The sequence below is a fragment of the Xiphophorus couchianus genome, chromosome 23 (genome assembly GCF_001444195.1).
Source record: "Xiphophorus couchianus chromosome 23, X_couchianus-1.0, whole genome shotgun sequence".
Lineage (NCBI taxonomy): Eukaryota > Metazoa > Chordata > Actinopteri > Cyprinodontiformes > Poeciliidae > Xiphophorus > Xiphophorus couchianus.
The window spans coordinates 16968710-16996023 of record NC_040250.1 but is presented as its reverse complement, the minus strand read 5'-3'; the positions used below and the strand labels follow the sequence as shown (position 1 = coordinate 16996023).

Here is a 27314-nt window from a genome sequence, read left to right as displayed (position 1 = left end):
CAGCGCCCCCTGTCTGTACAAGTTAGCATCAATGAAACTCAGAGCTTCTCCACTGACGACTGCATAATAGAGCCACCTCTGAAACCAAGTCTAACTCAGGGCACAGCAACATATCTGTGGGAATACATGGATGCACTTTGTACTTCAGACAACCACCCACACACCTGTATACACAACTTCTCCTATATCTTCTGTAAACGCTAGAAAGAAATTAGCATTGGAAAGTTCAAACAAGGACTTAAAGAGAGAAATACACACAAAACAAACTCAGGCTTCATGTCCCCAAAGTGTACACTGCGCTTGTGAATAATTCAGGCAGTGAAGAGAGCAGTGGCTTGCAGTGTAAGCTGCCGCTGAGACAGCAGGTGACCCTGCATCCAGCAACAAGGACATAGTGGCTGTCTGCTCTCCTCTATATGCACTTGAAGCCTTCACATACCAACTGGTTTTATAATGTCCAAAACAATGTTGTTTACAGTGACGTGCGGTCAGGGGAGGCAGGTGAGGCAGTGCCTCACCAGCCATCATGGAAAGAAAGAAAATATATAATCATAAAGTAATTTAAATTGTTATATTCATCCGGTGGTTTGTACTAAAAAATATTTATTTTTCATGTAGCTTCACCAATTTCGATTTTTATTTGTTCAAAATCGCTGAATTTTCTTATTTTCCCATTCAAATGCTTGGAAGCGATGCCGGTGAGGCAGCAGCGAGCTCTGCCTCACCTTGGATTGCGCAACCCCTGGCTCTGCGCTGGCTGCTAAGCGGAGAGAGCATGTTGCTGTACGGCGTCAATAAAATGGTTTAAACAAATTTAATATGTGAACTTATTTCCAATAATTTAGCTTATGTATATAATGTACAGTGCTTTTTGTCACCAACTGTGTTTGTGTAACGTGTTTCGTGTAATGAGCGATTATAAACGGCAGAGAACAGGTTCGAGGTGAGGCAGGCAGTTCTCTTGCCTCATGGCAGGGGGCGCTCAAGATCCCAGACGTTCGTCTTGTTCACTCCTCAACTGCCGAGTAAGTGACAGCGAGCTAGGCTAAACGATTCGGGAAGCAAGTCAAGTGCAGCGATAGATTATAATAGAGATAGTGATTTTTTTCCTCTCGCTTATCCCGACTTTCGACATGGATGACTACATTACAACACTAAAAAAGTTTTCTCAAGTGGACTTTCAATCGAAGCAGGTAAGACAGTACATTTATTTTGTTTTGTTTTTTAAGGAAATGTGTGTTTTGTGAGCTACAGTTTGTATGTGTAAGGATGCAGAAGTGAAACATAACCTGTAAACTGCTGTCAATCTATGCATCTATTTGCAAATCTGATTCTGATGACGTCAGTGCCTCACCAGCTATGAACCTCACCGCACGTCACTGGTTGTTTATTTTTGACTCTAGAATCTTCTAGAAGTTTACTGGTGTTCTGGTTTTCCTGAATATGCTACACATCTGATCTCTATTTGCTATTTTCTTCTGAAGCACAGCTCAAATGGTAGGAAATACTCCCTATGGTCACCTTGGGGAGTTACAGTAGTTACATACCATTCATAGCCAATGGGTCTCAAAGGTACAGCTTATTTTTATTTTTCATTTGAACCTTACCTTGAGTAATAAATCCCTCTTCCTTTGGCCATCTTGGCTCCAAAAGGGTCTCAGGATTTTCCACATGAGGATGTTCTGAGATCTTTAGAGAGAGGAATATTCTTCACCACAAAATCAGTACTGGAAGTCATACTCACACATAGTACATATTTTAGTAGAGACCATTAACTCTCCTGCCCAGTGTTGAAATTCTTTATTCAGTTTTGTTAAATATTTGGACAGTGCCAAGAAACTCCATCTTATTATTCTCTGACTGCTTCCTGTTCTCCAAAGATGTACCTTAAGTCAAGCTGGAAAGCTGACCAAGAGGTTATATAGACTGGGGGGGAAACTGGACACTAGAATAATTCAGTTTTAAAACACCTGTTTGAGGTTGAATAGAAATGGATTGGTGGACAAGGCCAAGTCCTGGAAGTCTCAGGGGGGACGGTGGTGCACAAATGCATACGCTCCAGAGTTACTTTAAAAACATAGAGAAGTACAATCTCAATTGTTATTGGTACGTTTCACAACAAATAATACATTTTCAAAATCAAAAGGTAACATATCAGCACTTCTGACATCAACTCATCCCTCTTAACTTTATTTATTTAAGGTTTTTTTTCACTTTAGATTATTCTTTTATTATTTACTGATGTAGTCAAGAATGCATGTTTTAAAGGAAAGTCCCCCACCCCGTCATTCTCATTCTGAGTTATTTTATGTCATTAACATTTGGTATTACTGTATTGATTTCAATACAGTACATATATTAATAATTACATTTTATTTGTTAGCGCCTTTCAAGACACCCAAGGTCACTTTATTATATTATATTATATTATATTATATTATATTATATTATATTATATTATATTATATTATGCCCTTGGTTTCTGCTATGACTGTCTTCTGTTCACTCTGTACGTCTCCATGTTGGCATTTATTTTGTGATGTTTGAAAAAAAAAAAATCAAGTTAATGAAAGGTAAACATGCTTACAGTGCAGAATAATGTTTCTTTCAGCAATGCTCATTAAAGAGTTACACTGGGAATATAACAAGGTTATATTAGCTGGTTAATTAGTCAAATTTCCTCTCTGAGTAAATTCTGCAGCTGCCTGCATTACAGACATGGAGAAATGCTGCTGTGATCTTTTGCTTGGAGTGGAGAGTTTGTCTCTGTTCTTTAACAACAAAAACCTCTGGTCACTACAACACTTTGTCTGGCATCTTATTAAAAGGATGTTAAAATTGTTTGAAGCTGTGGATCTTTACAATCTCGATATTGATAACATAAAGTAGCCCATGCCTTCGGTGCCGCCTTTTAAATTAGTTCAAAGTTGACTTCATAACGAGGAGCTCACCAAAGGCAACATATATGCATAGACTTCCACTCCATGACTCCTTGTTTCAATCTTCTTTGTTTTTCTTTTCACTTTCTTTAGAAGCCACAATACTTATTTAATTCTGAATTGGTTTTGTCCTGTAAATTACACAGAGACATAAGCATTCCAGGAAACATGATTGACTTAATTTTCTTCATAGAAGTGTAAATAACTGTGTTTATAGGCCTCCAACCAAGAACGTGCTCCTTGCTTCCCCCTTAACACAAAATTGCACATCTACTAAAACACAATCTAATATGCAACTCTGCACCTTCCATGTCACCCCTTTTAAGTCCAAGCTGTGTGTTTCCATAGAGCTCAACAGGAGGTGTTGTCCTGCCTCCTGTTCATTTCCCAGCTCCTTTCTTCAAGAGCAAAGTTGGACGGGGTTCAGCCACTGTTCAAAAAGTATAAAAACACCTACTCAGCTTGTGTCATCTTGAAGCATCCTCTGGACCAGGGGTCCCCAAACTTTCTCCTGTGAGGGCCACATAACTTGTCCCTTCTCTGATGGGGGGCCTGGGTCAGTTTGTAACAGAAAAAGTGTGACGATTGTAAGAATGCTAAACATAAAAATGTATTGTTTTTCAGAAAGCACAATCAAATAACCTTTTCTGGATTCTTCAGAGAACAAAAGTCAGGAAATAACACTATTTATTAAATAAATAATAACCAAATAACACTGGGTTCTCCACATAAAAAAAAGGGTTAGGGTCAATTATATGCATGTATAAAATAGTTACTAACTAATAGTTAATAATAAATAAAGTTTATTACTAAGGAACATTTTATTGCAAAAGTCCAACTTATCAAATAAAAATGCACATATATGAAAATACTCTGGTATTGTTCAGGAGGCCGGACCAAATGTGGAGGCGGGCTGCATCTGGCCCGCGGGCCGTAGTTTGGGGACCACTGCTCTGGACAGAAGCACTCCTTTGTATAATTGTTTGGACAGATGAATGTGACATCTTAGTGCATCTTCTCTTAATATCTTTGCAGGTTTAGTTTGTGATGGAATGATGTCACACAAGGAGACAAGTATGTTGTGAAAAAATAGAGATGTTTTCATTAGGTCCCCACAAATGTTTGACTCTGTGCGCAGTCCGTGCGGGGTTGCACTGACCCTGTGTGCGCTTTTACAAGTTTTTGTGTGTGTGTGGTTTCAGAGACTGACGTTGTAACAGGACAACCCTCCAGGCTCCCCGCTGTCTGATCAGGACATTTGCAACGTTCCTCCTGAGCTTCGCTTTAGGATTCTTGACTTTGACTAAACTTAGTAGTATTATTTCTCTCAACTTTCTCATACCCTCACTGCGATGTATTCTCATCCCATGAATATTTAATAACCATTTACAGCAAAAAGGCTCACTAAGTAATACTATACTCTTACTTAGTGAGCCTAAGGGATTTTGATGTTGGATATGGCAACTTTGAAGACTTTTCTCAATGTTTTTCTCCTCACTAAAGCAACAGAATTTACAATAGTGACATTTTTTCAGCCTACTCTTATGTATTGAAGTCCAGCTGATATTAGCTGTTTAATTAGCTGGGTTATCTTTTTAGGTAGCCAGTCAGCACGTGGCTAAATTTAAGTCATCTTCCAACAAGCTGACTGGCAATATGAGGCAACATTTAGGGAATAGGCAGTACTCAGTCACTCTTTACTTCATGTAGCTGCAGACTTTAGTACAAGAACACCAGCAATTTGTCTGTCATTTTGGTAAAGGAAAGCTTTTTAAAATTCTTATGCCCTTACCTGACCCACTCCTACTCCCAGCAGTCTCTAGTTTGGATTTAGCAGCTTCACAGCTGTCAAAAATTTGTACAGGCATGACAAAAACATGTTAATACCTGATATATAAATATCAATCCTTCAAATATAAATGCAGCAAGGTATGCGTAGATATTGCAGGAGTAGTTGAAGGCACGAACATTGTTGGCTAGTAACAACTTACGCAAAACTAGGACAAAACATGACACCCGATATTAAGGTAAATATTTTTGGCAGATCAGTTTTGGCAGATGTTTAAACTCTGACATCAAAATCAAATTGGAAATTATAAAGCTGAATCAAAATTCCACATACAGTACAGACCAAAAGTTTGGACACAACTGTGTGTCCAAACTTTTGGTCTGTACTGTAGCATCAAATGTTTGCCCGCAAAAATTATTTCTGGAGCTAATAATATCAATCACTGTTTCAATTTCTTTGTGTGCCACAGTCAGAATCTAGTCAAACTGCTTATATTTACAAAGTGGGATAAACTGGATTTTATAATACAAACAAGGTGAAGAGCAAAAACAAATTACTCCACTGGCCAGTCAAGACACTGCTTGCTGTTCTCTTTTTGGTAATGCATTTATTGTCACAACAGATTACATTTACATGGTGTAGAGATGGGTGACAAACAGAAATGAAAGGGTTCACATCTCTATTGTATTTTGTGTGTTTTTTTACTTAAATAAAACTGCATTCACAGAGCACACACTGGGTGCAGGTGATGGCTCCTAGCCACAGGAGCACCATATAAATTCTTTCTTTTTTTCTGCATATGTTTGTGGTCTTGTGGATTTGCATGTGCATTTTCATGGTGAGCATACAGTAGAGGAATCTTTTTCTTTAGGTTTAGGAGAATAAAGATAATTTTTTTCATGTATGGCACATATTTGATTTGTTTTTGTTCCATATAAAGAACGGCAAACACTTTGTGTGCTGTGGTGTTTTTTTTTTTGGCCACAAATTCTTCACATCTACCAAAATAAAAGCCTGGATTTGGAATCGTACAATTTCCTGAGCAGTTTGTCAAGTTTAAACAGAAGCAGTTCAACATTCTTGAAATCTTAAAATCATTGTTCTGTAATATAAAAAAATTACAATCTTAAGCCTTTAAATGCACTAAAAACTACTTTGTTTTCCTAACTCATTAATTGAAGAAGCTAAAGAAAAGAAATACAATCTTTAATTTGCATTTTTACACATGGGGCTATAGACTTTCAGTTGGGGGCTGGATGCTCTGGTGCCAGTGTAAATCTATTCATGGACAACTAAGGATGAGTTATGCAGAAAGCATTTCTATTTTCTCTTTTTTTGTGTGTATGTGTTCGCAAGTCTTCTCATCAATACTCTCCCCAAACTCATATTTATCATTCCCCTTCAAGAAAACATGCAAAAAACAAACCAATCTTTAGTCCCATCTTCTTTCACCAATCTCTCATCTCCCACTAGTATTTATCTACAAACTTTGTGCTTGAATTTCTTTCTTTCTGCATAAAGTCATTTACATCATTAATACAATCACTTCATTCTACATGAAATGGTTTTTGCTTTTTTTCTCTGTTGGACACATTTTATACCATTTGGTGGGCAGCTGTGGGCTAATGAAGGGTTTCGACCGTTTGATCTTGGATCATTTTGTTGTTCGTATGTAAATCTTTTGTAACAGCAAGACAACGTCCTTTCTATGTCCTTGAAGGCTACTGTTGCTCATCCAAGTCAACAAGTCCAGAATAGTACAGAGAAGAAAGAAAATAATTAATACCAATGAGTATTGGTATTAAGTTCCTCCATAAGCAGTCTGAGAGAAGAAATGTGATTTTTTTCCCCCCACCTGGGTCATCCTCTGTGTCAAGTGAAAGTTAATGTAATCCATCAGGTGACGATATCCACAACCAGGAGACGTTTTCACTCGGACAAAACTCTGCTTGACCGTCAAAGTTCGAACAGTTCTGCGACCTCTCCAGTCCCTTCACACATAAACAGGACTAGTTTTTTTTTTTTTTTAATATGATCAGGCGCTTTCCTGCATCCGCCGTCGTAGTAAGTATACTGTATGTACATCATCTCTTCCAATGTCTGGTACTGGTTAAGTGTTTTTGTGGTGGCTGTGAGAGTGGCATCCAGGCTGAGGTGGGGTGCAATGCAGTGAGTAGCGACGGTCATTGCTGGGGCAGTTCTGACGGCTGTTTCTTGGGTTTCAGAGTGTCTATGAGGGACTGGACGCTGCGTTTCACACTTGTGGTCACTCGGCGCGTTACTGAGTCTGAAGAGGGAGATGAGGAAGAGCCAGCACGCTGAGAGGGCGGCCGTGCCACCAGACACTTCTGGTACCGGAGCTGAGGAAGAGGAAGAAGAAGAGGAAGAGGGAGGGTGTGAGTAAGAGCATTTAATGGGAATTCAGCTGAAGACCTTATTTACTTTCTCCTCTGTGTTCTCTTAATTATTTCTCATGTGGTCTATCAGTAAAGAAGAACATTTCTGCCCCCCACATTCAGTTTGTTTAAGGGAAAAGGCTCAGTCTTCTTCATGTTCAATTTTTCTGACTATAAGGATCAGATTTTCTAGAAATAAGGTGTTTAAAAAAAGCGGAGGAAATTTCAGACTGATCATGTGCACATATACTGAGGCTGAGAAAAGTGGTACCTGATTCACCACCTTAGTATTTTAAGAAACAGCACTAATTATTAAAAAATTATCAATTATTTCTCAAGATAATGAGATGATTCACGTGGTCACAACAAAACAGGTAATTGGATGATGAAGCTGTTAAGAATCTCAATAATGAGAGAAGGAAACTTAAAAAAACAACAACAAAAAAAACAAGCTCACGTTGTCTCGATAGGGCGAGATAATTAAACTTGTCAAGTCAAATTTAGTTCAAGGTTGTGTTATCTCACTATCCTAGAACTGAGACCTTGTTATATTAACACAAGATGCTGTGTAATCTATACAAAGCAAATTTAAGGTTTTTTTTTTATCATGATAAAAGAAAGTAAAAAAAAAAATTTTGATCTTAATATTATTATAACAAAGCCAGTGTAAGGTTCAGTTATCTTGATATACCAGGATGACAAAACTGTATTTATAATAAAACAAGCTTGAGGTCTTGCTCAAGATCGTGTTCGACATTTTGTTAACAGGCAGTTTTGTTTCTATTCTGGTTGTCTGTGGTTCAGGTGATAAAGTGGGAGTTTCATTGCTTTAAATGCTCAGAACACACTGACACCAAACTCCAAGCATTCTAAATATGCATGTAAATTAAAATTCAACATTTGTCCTTTTTTGCCAAAAATTTAAAATTAAATACAATATTTCAAAATTGGAGTCTGAAAAGGTCAGGAACTCTGACAGATGACAGAAGAATGCTGCAGTTCAAGCTTTTAGTTTCAGAACTTACCACACAAGCTGCCTGCACCGCCTCCGACACGCTGCCTGCATTTGGGTCACACCAGAAGACGTGACACTGGAAGTGCTGGTTCCCAGTGTCCATGATGAAGGCAAACGTATGCACGTCCCGTCCCACCCCCATGAAGGACAAAAACCGCACACGGCACTCCACCAACACCTCCTCCTCTTCCTCCTGTGCAGCCATCAAAGAGGAGAGTCAGAGCTCTAATCGGCCTCTCTTTTTAATTGATATTCTCATCTTTTATTTATTTTATTTAGTCACGAAAACCCCCTGCCTTCTCTTTGATGACAGCCACGGTGGTGTCCGCAATACTTAGTATGACAGGGGTCCATTCTTCTTTGCCTGTGGACGACAGGAGGTTTTCTATGGCCCCGTTAATAATGTCCATACCTGGGGATGAATGCATGGTATCCTCAAAACACTAGACATCTACTAAAAAGACATTTTCTTGTTTGATGAGAGGGGAATTCAGTGTGATTACAGCTTTACCTATTGGGCGAGACACATATGTCACACCAAGATAAAACACATGAAACTTCTGCACCAGTTCAGTCTTTGGCATGGGGAACTCTACAGAGAGAAAACACATTCAGACATTCACAGCAAGTCTAATCAGAGGACAAGATCAGATTTTTCAAAAGAGGAGTGCACACACGATAATTGGCTTAAAGCTGAGAAATAAACAAACACTGAATATTTTAATATTTTGTTCTGCTGTTGACATGATTAGAGCATAAAAAAAGATAGAGGAGCATACAGGATTTTGGAGGACTGACTGTGAAAGCCCTGCTGGTACCTGCTTATACTTTGGCCTGTGGGCAGAGATGACTGCATAACAAAATAAGTGATCAAAGCAACCATTTGCACTTCAATCAGCGTACCACGTTAAGATCTTCGACTCTCAGGAAGCAAATCGTGACACAATAGAGTTTTAGCTCAACAGGGCTGAGTTGATTTCTGACATGGCAAAATGACAAACAATACGAGCACTGAAATAATCCAAAACTAACAAAAGGGTGTGTAAAAAAAATACAATCAATAAATAAAGAATTTTAGAATCATAAATGGCAAAGTTATTATCTGTAGAAAACAGATATTTAAACTGTTTGCTCAAAAAAAGAAAAAAAAAACTTAGCGTAAACTAGCTTGGAAGATGGACTCCGTCCTAAGGAAGGTGCAAAATGGAGAATGAGGTCACTTCTGGGATTTGATGATTGATATGTTTTATTGCTAGACTAATCATTGTTAGCTGCATAACCCTGTTTTACAGCTTACAGTTTGTGGGTGACCTTGCTATTGAAATAGGGTTTTTGTTATAGCTGATGAAAACACTGACTTGCTGCTGTTCTTAACCCAGTTTGTAATTAATTTGATGGTATGCTTCTTGCCACTGTCCATTGGAAAAACCATTTGTGTCCAGGGTTTTATTTCCTGGCTGATGTCTTGAGCTTCAGTATTTCTGCAGAATGTTATTTTTTCATAATGACATCTATTTTAGTCCCCTCAACATGATGTTGTCGCCCTTGTACCATAACGTTAGGACAGTGTACAGACTTTCAAGCTTCTTTTTCACATCTTCGTCTGGGTTCACTACATTGCTTAATGGCATAGTTTTCTATTCTACAATGCTATTCTGTCAAGAGGATGGAGCTCGTAAAGATTGGTAATTACTTAGGTGTTATTTGTTAGTGTCTGACAAAATAAGGACCAGTGCTTCAGAAGCAATGATCTGGTTCATCTATTAAAAGCTCAATATTGTTCACTGAATTTTAACAAGTGACAAATCTTTAAATTCAAGGATGTGCAGCTTTGAAGAAGCAAGGGATCTTTGGGTTATATTTGATCTTGGGGTCGGGGTGGGAGCTGTGGAGCACAAGGCACTTCCCTAAAGAAACGGTTATTGGATTTTAATGAGGTTGACTGTCTCCATAAGTGAGCTGCTGATATGGTTCTTTTATATTCTGATTCCCTTTGTTGCTTGCCCTTAACACTCAGCTTACATGCACACCAGCTGAGGTTACCGCAGAGGATTGGTTGTGCTGGACCTTTTCCTCTTTTTTCCAATAATTACTTAGGACTGAGACAAACAAGCAGTGGTAATAAGCAAACAAGGTTATGAACAGAACTATCTATAGACAACCATCCTTTCTTTACACAATTCTTCTCTGCTGCTCCTGAGACAAAAGGAGCATCCTTTCCAAAAAATAAGAGCCTAGACATGTTGAAAAAATCTGTAATGGGAAAACAAAAGACTGCAATGTGGAGATTTTCCATGACTGAGAAATGATATTTTTACATGAGGGAACTACAAAGAAAATGAAAAGAAAAGTAGTCTGCGTGTGCTATGTTGAATTCTTTATGTTGTGGGGGTATAAATCTTTTCAAACGTTCGCATTTAGGATTATCTCTTTCTTCAGGATTGATGACTATAGTTTAAAGCCTTTTGGATTATAATAAGCAAGGGTAGACAAATAAATGGCAATGAAACTAATTATTCTGGAAATGTTATCAAAGTATTCTCTGAAGTAATGGAAATGCGTGTGTGTGTGTGTGTGTGTGTGTGTTTACCTTGTAAGGGCACATCAGAGCCATTCTGGGAGGAGCTGCCAGCCGCAGCTTTAGCACTTTTTCTTTCAGCCATAATCTGAAAAGAAATGGATATGTGAAAAAGGACATGAAGTGAGAAACAGCAAACAAAACCAGAAGTAAACAAAAAGTGAAAGAAAGGCCAGGCGGAAATTATTAAAAATTAAAAACGGAAGAATATGACGATCAGAATATAAATTTGGGGCAAGAAAACTGGTTCCAGTAAGCTATTTAAAAGAAACATGTTCCAAGAGAGCAGGAACGGGCAAAACTTTCAGCAGATAACATGAAGGCTAATGGAGAACCGCAAAGTTGCTCTGTTTTATCCTTAAGCTCTACCAGGAAACCAAAAGACAAAACTTGGACACACTCTTATGCCTGAAAAATGTATTATGCAAGGTTTCAGTCACAGAGCTCAACAAGCCAAAGTTATTTTTTTTAAAACGAAAAGGATTTGGAAAAGGTCTTCAGTCTTTCAGAAATCTAAGAGGACATTCTCTAAAATAAACATATACACAACAAAGTTGGTTTTAGAGTAGAAACAGTCTTAATTTCCCACAACAGGGAAATTCAGATTTTACTAATATTAGCCATCATAACCACTATTTGCTAATATAAAATGCTAAAGGTGGTTTAAAACTTTTTATCATAGCCGAAGCACAAAAATAGAACAGAAATTTACATAATGGCACTTAGATTGTTTGTTCAATTGTGCAAACGTGCAACAAATTCAACAAATTTGACCAGAGTTTCCTATAAAGTTGGAGTTTTATTCATTACAAATTATGTGCCTCTCTTATTTGTGTTTTATTAATCAGAAATGTTGGTTTAAAGTGTAAGTATGGTACTTCGGTGCTTGCTGAGAAGAAATGGTTTGAGTTATTTTCATGCTGACTACAAGAAAATATGTAAACATATCTACTTCATTCGTACGGATAAAATAGATGCTGCCCTTTTTCAGTTTTTGAGGCCACAGATCTCTTTCTTGGAGATGCGCGCTCTTTAAAGAGAGTTGAATATTCTGCATGGCCTCTGCACCGAGCCATTGCGCTCTCTACAGACCCTTGATAAATTGCAGGCGTCATTAATCAAAGTCGACAGTCTGTCTGCAACTCTGCTAACAGGGGAGCCTAAAAGACACACATTCACTCTAAGGCACAAAACGGAGCGCAGTTCAATGTGCTGCTCAGCCACGAAACTCAGGTCACTAAGTTTGTCCCCTGCAGTAAAGAGAAAATCACCAGTGTGTTTAAAATAGATAGTTTGAGGGTATGACTTGTGGTGCCGTGTAATGCACAGAAATAAAAATACTTTCTCTGGTTTGGGATTAGAAATCTAAAAGCGTGTAAAAGAATGAAAGACTTTTTTTTCCCCTAAATGGGTCATCATTTCTCTTAGGAAGAACATCTGTCATTCCACAAATTCATCCTTTACAAGGGCAGCGTTGACCAGAGGATGGGCTAGTTTTCAGAGATACTCTTATGAAACCACACACTTTCGCCCATATAAGCTACAATGTTTTCTTGGGTGAAATTTTGTCTTGGGCTAGAATAATTTGTAGATCCATTGCTGGCTGTTTTCACACATAATATTTATGTGCAAGTCTTACAGAATCCCATTTCGGAGTTTGCTCATGTAAAAGAATCATCATTGCTTCACAGACTGAAGCAATGACTCGAAGAAGATTTTAATAACAGGCATTAGGATTAAGGTAGCATTCACAGCTTTCTGTTTGTGAGATGAGAAATTGGCCTTCGTTCACGTGAGATCGCTCATACTGGCAGACGGTTTTTTAATAGTTGCACGTATCTGTAGGTTCTACGCAAAAGCTGGAAAGGTTGTGATATCATCAAGGCTTGGTTGCACATTCTAAATGTTTTATGACTTACTTGTTTTTCAGCCCAATGTAAAGGCAAAATGTAATTCTTGTTTCATTAAATGGAGCCGATATCTGCTGCAGAGTCACACATGAAAGTATCTCTAATAAAAAAGCCACATTTACTTTCTCCAGCATTTCTTTCTTTGAGAAACTGCAAAAGCAACATGCAAATTATTCACAAAATGGTTTTAGGAGAATAAACTAGACTGCACACAATAGATCCAAGGTTATGTGGTCCATACTAGAAACAAATCTTAAGCACAAAACAGTAGTTGCAGTAAGTAAACACAGTAAGTAAACAGAGACAAGTTATCTTCATGAAATTGAAGATGGTGCATTATCAAAGATCTTTTTGTGCCGCTCAGACAGGGGAAAGCTTGTTTAACTCTTTCTTCTCATGAATGTACATGTATGTCCTAGCCAATTCACTGAAATGAGACTGCAATGCTCAAACAAATGGCTAAAAACCAAGGAGCACCATTTCAAACTCTAGAGGCCTCAGGTTATTGCGGGACAATTGGAAATAGACTTATAGACTGAAGTATGGCTTTGTTTTGGAAGAATTGCTGAGGGAGGCCTCTTCTATTAAACTGGAATTTTGGCTTAGATTTGCATAGGTAAACTAAATAAACTACTAGAGCTTTGATGTGCTTTGGATAAATCACAGAACAGATGCTTAACTATAAAGCAAAGCACCATGTTAGAAAAAAAAAATCAAACAGCATATCACCGCAAACATTACACCAACAGTCAAACATGGTGGTGGAGGAGTGATTATTTGGGTTTACTTTGAACCCACAAGCTCTTGGAACATTGCAGTCATGGACAAAACTATTATCTGCTTTGTAGTAAAAATTAAGTCAAATTTAATGTCACCTGTCCAAAAGCTCAGACAAAAATGCAACAGGAAGATGCTTTCAAGCACATCTAAACCTGAATCAGTGAAAAGAAAAGAAAGTGGTCTAATGGCTCAGATTATGCTGCAGTACAACCTTAGAAAACTGTGCAGAAACCAGTATGAAGATCTCAATTAAGTGAAACGTAGTCTTAACATATGGGGAAAATTCCTCCATGACGTTATAGACTGAATAAAAAGGTAACAAGTGGAAAAAGTTGTAAAGTAGCTGCACCTACAGTTTTTGTCATGTCATTCATTTACTATTATGTAAATGTGTAAGGTATGGCTACAGCATTTCTGAAAACCACCACCATGGAAAACTGTTCTCCTCTCAGAATAAAATGCACTGATTCAAAAACGGATTACTCACTTCAGTGTGTGAGATAAACCAATCTCTGTGAATGCAGTAGCAGTAATGATCATTACCTTGGAGCAGATTTCGTGGAGACTTGTGGCGATGGCTGCAGCAGGAGTATCACATCGAAACACGTGGCACTTCAACACCCGCGTGTTTTTGTCTCTGGCCACATAGGCAAAATCCCTGAAGCATGGTTGGAAGACACAAGAACGATCACAGGTGAATTTTTAATGCAGATGTGACAGAAAATCATTATTAGGATCAATTTTCCAAATGCACCTTCACAGTGGGCCAACCAAACACATTTCTTCAACAAAAGGCCAAGAAGAAAAATCTCGTTAATAAAGATTGTTCAGTGATTAATATCAATAAGCTGGCCTTGCTTAGTAAATGACATTTAATCACACTTTGATTAAATGTCTATGAACATTTATTTTGAGTTACTTTACATTCTCCATGCACCCTCAACAGTTTTGAGTAATTATTTAATATTCTATTGAAAACAAATCACCTAAAACATATATTGTTATATAATAAGGAATAGAATTGTGCAGGTTAAATGTCTACAGGTTAAATGAAACGCAGCATTCATTGCCACTTAAAAGTATTTTCTAAACCTTTAATGTCTTTCTGCTGTTAGTTATATCTGGCACAAAAAATTATGAAGTTTGTGTGTCTTTGACTATTTCTTCCTATACTATATCTACCACTACCCACTGAATCTCATCTCAACATTGCTCTGCATTGAGATTGCCTTCAGTGTTGCTGCCCCACACTATCACTTTGGTTTCACCAAAGGCTGCATAACATTGGTAGAAAAGATTTGTTTTTCAATGGGCACAAAATAAACCTGCAATTTTGCTTCTCAGCCAACAAATAAATTTTTCTTGCAAATGTGGCATCATTTAGGGAAACAGCTTTTTAATAATATAATTATCAAGAATTATTGTTACAAAAATAATCAAATCAACTAAACCTAAATTCAATTACTTCTTGTTTATTTAATCTCTAAGGGTAGTTATTAACGAGGAAACATATTTTCTTATGACTTTATTTATTTATTTACAGCAACCTCCAGAGTTTTTGGCACCTCTAAAAAAAGATGTGTAGAAAAGTCATTCTATAAATAAGCAAAGAAATATTCCAGGGCTGGAGGATAATCTCTTACTGAAAAAAAAGTCTATTATGTCATGTTGACTTTTACTTTATTTTTTTTAAAAATGGGTTGGAAAATCTAGCAACTTTTAATCAGTATTTTATCTTTCTATTTCCCAGAGGTAGAAATGTGATCTATCACTGATGCTCCTTGTCACTCTACAAAATGGAAAAGAAAAGAGAACATGCCATTCATATTCTCTTCAAGTGTCATAGATGTCTTCCTAAAGATGTCTAGGACACCTGATGGTTGCAAGAAAAAAAATTAACTTGCTTCAAGCGCCTTTATCAACTGTCAAGGTAATAATTTTAAAATAAAACGGAAAATGTTGCTAAAAGATAGATGTTTTTTGTTTTCCAAGTGATGAGGATGGTAGAAGATATAGAAAGAAAATCCCCATAGCTCACACTTGGAGAAGAGTCAAAGTCTTTATAACAAAGGGACTCTGGGCCATATCTCTACCAAGGGGGAAAATAAGGATACTACATATTATTGTTTTATGCAACGTTTGTTGTAAGATATTTGCTATTTTCATTAGACAATCCCTGAAAAGCTTGTTTCAGCCCTTTGAAGTAGTTTTTTCTTTGAATTTAAGCATAAAGCAACTAAAAATAAGTTTAAAAAAAAAAAACAATTATAAAAGAAACAATGTCTCTTGATGTAGGCTTCTGGTTCACAAACCTCTTTTTCATCTATTATTCTTCCATAGATTCCTCGATAAACTCTTATTATATGTGTATTGTTCTCATCTACGTGCTGTCATAATAGTGGCACATTTTATTTTTCTCACCAGTGGTTCCACGCTGCGTGGTGACATTTGGTTTGACAGTGGAAGTAGGCGACTTATTCGAAAACATCAAAAGAGTTTGTCCTTGGATCGATCTTCTGTTTTGATTCAAGGACCTCCCCAACTATTCCTCCTGCATCTGTTTGGTTCATAAATGCTTTAGCAATAGTTTCACCCACTGACTTTAAAAAACAAAAACGCTGCTGCACTTTGCATCATGGAGAGTTTACGTCTCTTCTAGACATTTCTTGGTTAAGGTTTTGCTGTAATTGACACCACTGTTTATGGGAAAATATTTCTTTGTGTCGCCTCATGGAGGCTTTCAAAGAAGTCAAACTTGCTTGATTTAAGGCAAGCAAGATACTTAGTCTGTTTTTCTAAACCAAAAATCACAGTTTCCATCATTCTGACAATACAAGCCCACGTGCAGGCGTGCACAAAGGTGTGCATGAATGAGCCAAAGGAGACAACATGCCAGGAGCATCGCAGCAGTGTCACATGGCTTAGAAAAAATTTTTTTAAAGTGATGAGACTTCAGGGAAGAAACTCCTCTGAGAAAGAAACTTTATGCTGAGAGTGAGTGGCAGATGAAAAACAGCAACACCTGGGAGGTAGGACACAAACGTACACAGACAGAAGATGAAAGATACACACATTTCTTTCTCATTAACAGGTGAGACAAACTGCAAAACAAGCATAAAAAAAAACAAGTAGGTGGATGTGCTACCAGCTTCGGACGTAAATGACAATGAGTAATTAAGCAGGAGGGCGTGAGGACATGAATGTGCCAACTGGATGGCTGGGTCTCCAGATGCACACAAACATTTCCTCTCACACGCCGATGAAACCACGGACACAAACAGAAATATGGCAACTACAGCTGGCATTTATCACAGCGGGCTCTTTGTGTTTATGAGTCCATTACCCAGCCTGTCTCCGCTGCTTAATTGTGTGCTCACACACTTTGGGTCGATAATGTTCTCTGCCAGTGGCCAGGAAGGAAAGTGATAGGACACGTCCCTCCTTCAGGGACGTTTGAGGGGTGCGTTGTCGAAAGCAGTATGAGTGGCCTTGCCTCTGATGCCACAAATGATTCTTTTATGACTCCTGTACCCCCTCTGAGGATTCGCAAAGCAACGAAACAGCATGCAACTCTTAATATGCAGCAGCCTTCAGCCAGTGTGACTTGCAGGTGATTTAGCACCTCCAGTAGCTTCTGTACTCCACATGACTTGGGGCAAAATAAAGACACTGATTTAACTCCTAAAGCGACAAGCATGGTTCCACAGATGGGTGGCAGCATCCATATAAAGATTATGAGAGGAGATACGTAGATCATGTCTTTAGTAAACCAATGAGAGATGTTACCTTTCTCTGTGTCCCAGGGACGCATGGGGAAGAGGCGGGGATTTGGGGCAAGAAAAGAGAAGGTAAAGAGTTAGAGAAACATTAATGAAGCATTCTGAGTCAGAAATCATCCTGTCAGTATCACTCAGCTCTATATACTTTTTATTTCAGTGGATTGGTCTGCGAACACCTTTCCTGTGCAATGTGCCGTCATACCATACTGCTACATACTGCACACAAGATCAGCTTGTTTCAACTCAGCTTCATCTCTTTTATCCACTCTGCTTTCAGTCTCTAATCGTCCCTCGGCTTTCATCCTCCCTCTGCGTCTCTCAATCCTCTGCACACTTTTTTCTTTCCAGAGCAGGAGAAGCTCCAGACAGAAAGGAGATCCAACACAAGATGATTGATATTAATGGCATAATGCGCCACAGCGCACCACGTCTTCTAGTCTGTGGTAGTCTATTATCGGAAACACAACAAAAGGTGTTATTCTATGGCAGAAACCTTTTCCAGGAACCACATAGGTTTTCTGGGGATTTTCTTTTTCAGAAAACAGCACCAGGAAAGGAGAAACTATATTTCGGAGGGGATGTTGAAATATAATTGGAATTTTGAGGTTGGACGGCTGACCATTTTTAGTTGGTGGAATAATCCAAGCATTTCGTTTCAGACACCCCCAGTTTCAACTCCTATATTGTTCAAATTATTTGTTAATTTTAAATCATATCACAAACGTTATTGGGTGTTTGTTGTGCGCAAATACGTCATGTAAATCAAATAGTGTAAAGTGAAAGTCAAATACATTGATGTGATCTGTGCAGTTTTATTGGGAAAAAATAAATAAAAAGCCCTTTTTTATACCAGGACTTTCATGATATTTTACATCTACGTTCAGAGAAACCAACTTTTTCTCACAACTTCACAGGATTAGGGATTATTTACATATTTATGCATAAATGAAGTAGAAATCTGTAGATGTTTACAAGCTTTCTCAGACACCAAAGTGAATTTTCAGCTTCAGATTGTAGCTGCTTTGAAATAATCACAAATTGCGCTTGTTGAACACCAGACTGTAATCCTTGTTCTGATGCATCCTCCTTCCCTCTCAGTTCAAAGGTGAGTAAACACAGATGTAAATGCTGGCATATATAATTTATAGGTAGTTATACATGGTGTGGAATGACAATACAGAAGTTATAAAGTCTAACCACTGTGACATAATCATTGGGTTGTTTGATGAATTATTGTTGTGACCAGAACTAATTTTCTGACTCTCATGCTTTGGAGTTAAGATTTGGGAAGTTAATTTGAAATCTGTTCTGGATACACATTGTCACATAGCATTAATGGACTTTCCTTAACTTTTTCCTCATGGCTGCCATTAAAACAACCTGAAATGAAATTAATGCTGCATTAATTTCATTTCACATCCTGGGCTCTGCTGTTGAGATTTACGTTAATCTGCATTCCCTAGTTATTGATACTAAAGCAGCAACTCTGCAGTGACTTACCTCACCACAAGCAGATGCAACTGAGATAAACACCATAGTTTTGCATCGCAGTGCCAAACAAAAATCCCATGTTGTGTAGAAAAAGCAGAGCTAATTCTGACACATTCCTGCCTTTGATGATCCACTAAGTAAAGCAAATCTGTGGGTGTAGAAACAGCAGGCATGTACTTTATAACAAGAATCATATCATTAGAGTGTCAAAAGTGCTGCTTCAACAGGGAGTGCTCTGCATCCGCACACACGAAAAAAACCTATGGAGACTACATCGGCATTTACAGCTCAAAAAGTCCACACAAGTTTCTCTCTGTGAATAAACTTTGAATCAAGATTGTGACATTCCATTCGGTTTTACATTCTGAGTCCATGTCTTATTCACTCCCTGGTACTTTTGGTTAAATCAAATACAACTCTGAATACTTTAAATCCTATTTCCCATTTCCCGTAAGACATCCAAATTTCTCCCTCTATAATATGTTTGAAATTTCTTGTTCATGAAAACACAACCACATCAAATCCAGAGCAGCTCTCTGCCTTTCAAACAACCAGAACTCAACCTTATTTGACTTTTGCAGCAAGACTGAGGCAACATTAAACGCACCTCAACATAAATCTTTTTGTACGATTTTGCCAACACTCAGCTAGAAGTACACTCACTTACCCTGGTCAGGCTTATTATTACGTCCAAGTTACTAAGCCATTGTTCTGTGGCCTGAGGCCTGTGATCGCTCATTGGAAATGCCACTACAGCCAGCCAGAGTAATCCAACACAGTGAGGTGATGATGAAGAGCAGCAGCAGGAAACAGTACTGACACTTACAAGGTAACTGTGTGGAAATTCAAAGCCCAGGAAGGAAAAATTGTACATGATGTCAAAAGTAACCCTGAAAGGTACGTATGTATGGTGGAAAAAAAGATTTTAATTAATCTGATATATTAGATCTGAATAAATATTTAGAACCTGGTAAAGATAACAGACATTAAGATAGATTGAGGAACTCCACTTCCACCCACAGGAGTATGCTCTAACCCCAATGCTCTGTTTGCAACACTCTCTTTACACTTGACATTTCAATCTACAGTCTATTTGGCTATTTGGGGTCTGATTTTATTATACCTTTTAAAATTTTCTATTGTGTTTTTAAATATGCATGATATACAGTATATATATATATATATATATATATATATATATATATATATATATATATATATATTACAAGTTATCTTAATTTAATGGATATTCCTGAAGTTTGTGTATTTCCCCTCTGGGAATGAATGAAGGGATTGTCAGTCTATCCGTCTGTCTATCTAATAGTGAATAATTTTCCCCATAATAAAAATCCCTCAAGCAATGATTCGTATGCTCCTCACTGTTTCCCCCAAGTACGCAGTCTGGGGAACACTTAAAGGAATCATGAAGCTTGGTCTGCTTTCCTCCCTTAATTGCTTGTTTACGCTGTCTGCATAATTATTCCCCAGAACATTTCAATAAGCAAAAGGAAAAACGGAATCCCAGTTTCACAGCAATAACACAAAAATCGCAAACGTATAACATGATATAATTACCTTTAAAACATTAAAGCAAAGAAATATTAACTTGCTCCTGCTGTTGAAATACCATAATATATTGAATAAACGATTGCTGAATTTAATAGAAGTTTATAGTTAAACATCCTTATTGAGCAGGATTTCATCCCAGTTTGGATTTTTGTAAACTGGGAGTCTAAAAATCTTGTTTTATTTTTTGCTATGTGCATTTTAAATGAAATAAACTAATTAACTTGTGGTAACTAAATTTTTCATTTACTATAGTTAACTAATACTTACAAACCACATTTTTAAGAAACACTCCTCTACATATATTTCCCATTTTAATTTCAAGATATTTGGAAATATAACTGTAGTTGTACTTATATGAAATGTTGTGGATGTCTCAAAATTATGTTTACCATAGATAAAATGATGATTGTGGACATAAAAAATATCATTTTAGGTATTTAAAATATTAAGTTTTAGTTGGAAGAATTTATTCATGGACATATACATTGTATGGCAAAAAATAAAAAATAAAAAAATGGCTTAGAGCAATGCTATAGCTGGAGGGAACTCTGCTCATTCCAGAACTTTCTTTGGCATTTAATTAAAGTTACTTTAAATTATTAGAACAACATGTTGAAAAATAGATGTGGTTTTGAAAACATAACCTAGAGACTAAGGCGTAGTGCATGCCAGGAGCATATATGAACATTTAGGGGGAACTCTACTGTCAGATACAGATAGCAGAGTCAAGAAAAATACCTGCTATTTTGTAAATAAGATATGTAATATAAAGCTAAAAAGTCCTCCTCCCCCCATGGCCCTGTAATAATAATGATAAGAGGGGATAGGCAATGGATGGATGACTGATTAGTTTCTTTAATAAAAGTAAAAGGCAGAGTCCAGTGTATAATATAGTTGGCATATGGGAAAAACTGCTAGTTTAAAGTTTAGGAATACTGAAAAAAGTAAATACCATTCAATATATACATATGGCAAATGCCAAAACATTAGCGATTCTCCTGATGACCTGATTGATTGTGATTTGCTTTAAATATTACTGGATATTATGAAGCTCTCTTGAAAGTTATGCCCATCTTTTCAATGATCACTCCAAGGAATTGCACATCCTTATATCTATGAGTTACCAATCTATCTCTATCCAAAAGGAAGAGAATGTTTGTTGGTTTAATTTGGCACTGTGTGGGTTTTAGAAACACAGTTCAACCCCACCTCAGCCTCAGAATGAATGACACACAGACATCAGAGATGTCAAAGGAGATTTTGGTTGGGAAAGTCTAGGGAGCTGAAACATAAAATCTCAAGACAGGAGAGCGATAAAGGCAGGAGGCCAGAAAACTAAAATGAAAAGGTGGGAGTGGAGGAGAGAGAAATGAAAACGAGATGTGAGACCCTCTGAGGCCTGGATGGTGTAGAAGAAGGTGGAGAGAGAAAAACATGAGGCATGAGATGAAAGGTATGAAAGCACCAAAGCAGGGGGATGAGTTAAAGCAACACTCTCTACACGCATGTGTCTTTTTTTTTTTCTTTTTTTCCCTCTCTGTGCTCCACATATTTCCAGAGCTCAATAAAGGTTGACTTGACTCACTACTACCAATCTCTCTTTGATCCTGACGGCTGTGGGGCAGGCTCGCCCAGAGAGGATGTGCACGAGTCGATGATTAAATGAGGTCATGGCTGCAGATACGCGGGTTGAACCGGGCTTGTGAAAGTCGCACGGGGATGTCAGCGCATACAGCTCTGACATCAGTCACCCACCACGATAGCACTGACAGCACCGTGTGTAGTAAAACTGTACAACTAAAGGAGAGGCTTGGCACTGCTTACTGAAACACTGAGTAGTCATTGCTTCAGTCATTTCAGAAGGCTTAGATTCAGAGAGATTTATTTGATTTTGAATATTTGCACTTATTCAATCAGCAGAAATAAGATTCTAAAGGTATGATACACTTAAGAAAAAAATCTAATACATATTTACAATTTCGCAGCATAAACAAACATTTTGAGTAGCATGTTTAATACATCTTTAAACAGAATAGCTACAAGTTTTAAAATATTAGTGCAGCGATTAAACAGGAATGTTACAACTTCTTAAACTGTTATGCTGATACATAAACTGAAACAAAATATTGTCCTTTTCCCAGAAATATCTCTTTGAGCCTTCTCAACTAAATTAATGTAACCTTAATAAGAGTAATATGTGGTGCTCTTTTTGACTACCCACCATAACTGTTTATATTTTGTATCCGAAAATATTTCCAAAGAACCAAGTGCTTTCTTCTTTGTGAGGATTTAGCTTGATACTAGCCAACTGACCAGCAGTGCTCAGCAATCCTTGAAACCACCACGTTATCCTGTGTGCCATCCAGTAAAGAGAAAAAAAAATCCTGATCACTCTGGCACTTGCTTTGGTATTAAAATGACTTTTAAAATGTAGGAGGTGGTTTGGCAAAACTAGTAAAAATATGTATGTCAGAAATAAATCAATGTTATTGATCAATCAAATTTTCTGTTTTTGAAGATCTGATTTTCATAAAGTCTGGATTTTTTTTCGTCGATGCAGTTTCTTGGTTTCCATGGTGCAAAATGATGTCAGCCCATCCAGTAACTACCATCTTGTCTGTCAAGCACTTTTTGTTTTTTTATTTCGACTTTGAGTGAAGTCAACTCACAGCAGGAATGACTGTGATAAATATTTTAAATTAAAACATTTTAATATATATATTTTCTTTAATTTGTAATTTCTTTAAAAGGAAAAAAGTAAAAAAAAAATAAAAAAGAAAACTGATTAATTAGAAATTGGACTTCATATAAAAAAAAATATATAAGATTTTATATTGAAGCCATATCGCCCAGCCCTAATGGTCAGTATTTAATATTGTAAGTTTGATGCTTGAATGTAAATTAATATTTGATATGGTTTAGAGTTAAGATGAACTCTTATAAAATTAAATTTGGGAGCCGAGTCGGCAGCAGTAGATTTTCTGAGGTTTTTACATTTGCCTCACCCCAGTTAATAGCGATTTTACTGTTTTCCAAATTAACTTGTTAATGATTTGAAATCATAGCCTTCAGGACATCTTTGGATTAGCCAGAGAAGATGTTATGCATTCATGCAGCATGTGAGAATGTTAATTTCAGTCAATAGAGACTTAACTTGGACGAGAGGCGAAAGACTTCAGACTTGACTTGGAGAAATAACTCTCTGCTCCACTCCAAGAAAATTTTAAACCATCTCAGCCTCTAAATTATATTACCTGGTCTTTCATGTCAGCCCAAAATATGCTCAATAATTTGGATAAACTATTTCTAAAGGCAGCAGAAAAGATTTTTGTGTCACTATTTGTAAAACTTTTTCAGAGGCATGGTCTTAAATATCTGGTGCTGAAATAATGTGGAAAAAAACCAAAACATAGTGAAAACAACACAAATAAATTTGTGTTGTTTTCACTGCAGCAGCACTGGGATGCTTTGGTTTTTACTGGGGGGGAATAGTTACATGTAATTATTCCTCTTATTCCCCACCTGCTCCGACATCTTCCCTCTGCTCTGCAGCTTCCAGAATCACTCAGAAGAGACTGATGTCTCCTCCAAACCATCTGTCACTTACACACACACACACACACACACCCACACACACACACACACACACGCAGTATGTCTTTCTATCTTCACAAGGACTTTGCTTCGACTTCCACTCATTTTTCATTCATTTCTATACCCTAACCATGATCCTTACCCTAAACCTAAACCTAACAATTATCAGTACATGCCTAACCCCAAGCCTAACCTAAACTCTATTAACACCTTAGTTATAACACATAAGCCAAAAACAGCACTACTTTTTATGGTGCCTGGGCTTTGGGCCCCATAAGGTGCAGTCGGTCCCCACAGCACAGTGTGTTAGGAAAATGGTCCTTACAAATGCAGCAAATACAAGGCCGCACACAAAAATGCATCACGCAGACTTCTGTTATCAAGCTCCTTATCAGCTTGTCTGAGTAGCTTTGGTTAATATGCTAATGCATATACATATGCTAACTGTGCTGGAAAATGCTGATCTGAAATATCTGAGCAGGAAGCTCTGTGGTACTCTAGTCAGCAAAAAAGTAGACAGAAAAAGCAACAAGAACCAGGTGAGTGTATGCTATTGATTGTAGCTAAAGTGGTTATTACTGAGAGTATTAAGATTTTGTTGGCCTACGTTCAAACATGGATCCAATCCAGATGCAATAGTGAAATGTGATGAACTTGCCACACTGAAACATTGGTGTTTTCCATAAATAATCTAGGAGACAGGAAATTCCCTCTCATCATACAGGACATTCATAATTCCATACTAATAATTTGATAATGTTCTCGATATACTAGTGCAACACATTTACGTAGTTTTATTATCTGAATGTTTCACAAATCATGAAACAGCACACTGTTGAATTAAAATTAACTATAAATAATGTTCGTGGTCAAACTGAAGCACAAGATTTAGAGTGTATTTTAAATGCAGGAACATTTTCAGCCCTCTTTTCTCAATATTTAGTCCAACCAGTTGCCTTCAGGAGTCCCCTAAATAGTGAACACACTTTTATAAATACAGATGTTGTGTAAGAGCAATAGCGAGCAAGCAGCATTATAAAGACCAATGACACAAATTTACCTGTCACGCAAACTGAACATTTTTACCAACAGGCAAAACATAATGTGTCGCAGAAAACCATCATTTTTCACAAAAGTGAAAAGTATGGTTTACAACATCTTAATGTGGACAGAATTTCTAGGCGCAGCCAAGGTGTTGAGGGGATCCGATTTGGTGGCCTTAGGATCTCATCTCTGCTTTTCGCAGACGATGTGGTCCTTTTGGCTTCATCAGATCGTGATCTGCAGCTCTCGCTGGATCGGTTCGCAGCCGAGTGTGAAGCGGCCGGGATGGGGATCAGTGCCTCCAAATCCGAGGCCATGGTCTTGAGCCGGAAAAGGGTAGAGTGCCTTCTCCGGGTCAGGGGGGGTGTCCTGCCCCAAGTGGAGGAGTTTAAGTATCTCGGGATCTTGTTCACGAATGGGGGAAGAAGGGAGCGGGAGATCGACAGGCGGATTGGCGCAGCGTCTGCTGTCAAGCGGGCGCTGTACCGGTCCGTCGTGGTGAAGAGAGAGCTGAGCCAAAAAGCGAAGCTCTCGATTTACCGGTCGATCTACGTTCCCACCCTCATCTATGGTCATGAGCTTTGGGTCATGACCGAAAGAACGAGATCGCGGATACAAGCGGCCGAAATGGGTTTTCTCCGTAGGGTGGCTGGGCTCTCCCTTAGAGATAGGGTGAGAAGCTCAGTCATCCGGGAGGGACTCAGAGTAGAGCCGCTGCTCCTTCACATCGAGAGGAGCCAGTTGAGGTGGCTTGGGCATCTGGTCAGGATGCCTCCTGGACGCCTCCCTGGTGAGGTGTTCCGGGCACGTCCCACCGGGAGGAGGCCCCGGGGAAGACCCAGGACACGCTGGAGGGACTATGTCTCTCGGCTGGCCTGGGAACGCCTCGGGATTCCCCCGGAGGAGCTGGAAGAAGTGGCTGGGGAGAGGGAAGTCTGGGCCTCCCTTCTGAAGCTGCTACCCCCGCGACCCGACCTCGGATAAGCGGAAGAAGATGGATGGATGGATGGAATGTGGTTGTATTTTTCTCCACCACGGAAAGTGGTCAGGTTAATCCTATAAGAAAATCAATTTAAGATTGGAAAAATCAGACTAGAGCAAAGGTTCACCTCGCAACGTTACAACAACCCTAAAGACACAACCAGAGCTATAATAGATCATGGATTCAGAGCAGTGTTCACAAATTCCAGTCTTCTGGGGCTGGTGTACTGTAATGTTTAGATGTGTCTCTGCTGAAAACACCCCAAAGAAATTATTAGGTAATTAGCAAGACTCTGTAGAATCTGATGACATGCTGAGGAGCTAATTGAGCCATTTTATTCTGCTGTATAGGACCAGTGATGCATATAAAAGTTGCAAGGCAGTCTCCCTCAAGGGCTATAGTTTGAAACCCTTGGTTTAGCCAAGGACATTAAATTTTTAGAAAAATCCAGCTAAAATCCAGACACATATCAAATAGAGAATCTTTGGGTACACTTCAACATCTGGCTAAGAAAGGGGCACTTTAAAAAGAAAATATTCAAGCTCTAGATACGCAAAGCTGACAGAGAAATGTCTTTTGAAGACGTATAATTGCAACTGAAGTACAACTGAGTAAATCACAAAAATCCAAATAAAATACATTGAATTTTGTTTGCAACATTAGTGATGTTGTAGAGCAAATTCAAAGGCTCAAAATACATTTGAAAAGCAAAATTAGTTCAAATAAAATTACACATACTGGACTAACCTATTTCCTAAAATGCAAACTACCCCTTAAATGGTAATAAGTCATAGTGACAAGTGGTTAAAGCTGAATTGTTCAGTTAATAAGCAATATTCAACAGTCTACTGTCCATAATGTGATAGCTGAGACCGACAAACCCCTCTGTGACCTGCTGAATTAGTCACTACCCACAACCATTAGCTCTAATGTATATTGTCTGTGCGTAATTACCTCTCTACGCCATAAATGTGTTTACAACCCCAAGATGAGCAGCAAATTGAGCACCTGGGGGCCAGAGGAGGCCCCCACTATTACCCTGTGACACACATTTTCTTTCTCTCTGGTCTCACTCCAGGCGAACAGACAGACACAATCACACAAAATCACAATTATTGTCAAGAGCTGAGAGGAACCAGTACAAAAATGAAATGGATGCTTAAAACTAAAACGGTTGTTTATGGCATTTTAAACGGCATGCTGCTCTAGCTGTGTGATCTAAGCAAATAGCTGATGTTGTTTACAACAGCAGCCAGTTGGACTCAGATCCTCAGTAACTCTGCATCATTTGATTTACAAATCTGATGGGGAAAAAAGAAAAAACAAAATAATGTCTTATCGAAAGTGGGAGGAAGAAAATAACATACACGGATACACACACACAGTTTATATTGATGCAGCTTTGTGACCCAATTCCAGGGATTCAATGTGGCACTAAGGCAACCAAG

General features: G+C 38.1%; 1 protein-coding gene across 6 annotated transcripts in view; it reads right to left on the bottom strand.

The window, feature by feature from the left end:
• Positions 1 to 5315: 5315 nt before the first annotated feature.
• Positions 5316 to 27314, bottom strand: part of apbb2a (amyloid beta (A4) precursor protein-binding, family B, member 2a) — a 59144-nt gene continuing 37145 nt past the window's right edge. For 4 of the 6 annotated variants that reach the window (XM_028008697.1, XM_028008699.1, XM_028008698.1 and 1 more), the window contains 7 exons: positions 17194 to 17199; positions 13951 to 14065; positions 10730 to 10805; positions 8651 to 8731; positions 8436 to 8551; positions 8150 to 8332; positions 5316 to 7088 (listed from right to left, as the gene is read on the bottom strand). In XM_028008697.1, the coding sequence (XP_027864498.1) occupies positions 6912 to 7088; positions 8150 to 8332; positions 8436 to 8551; positions 8651 to 8731; positions 10730 to 10805; positions 13951 to 14065; positions 17194 to 17199 (754 nt within the window). In that variant the 3' untranslated portion in view covers positions 5316 to 6911. The remainder of the gene's footprint in view (positions 7089 to 8149; positions 8333 to 8435; positions 8552 to 8650; positions 8732 to 10729; positions 10806 to 13950; positions 14066 to 17193; positions 17200 to 27314) is intronic. The other 2 variants (XM_028008700.1, XM_028008702.1) reach the window with 1 other exon arrangement.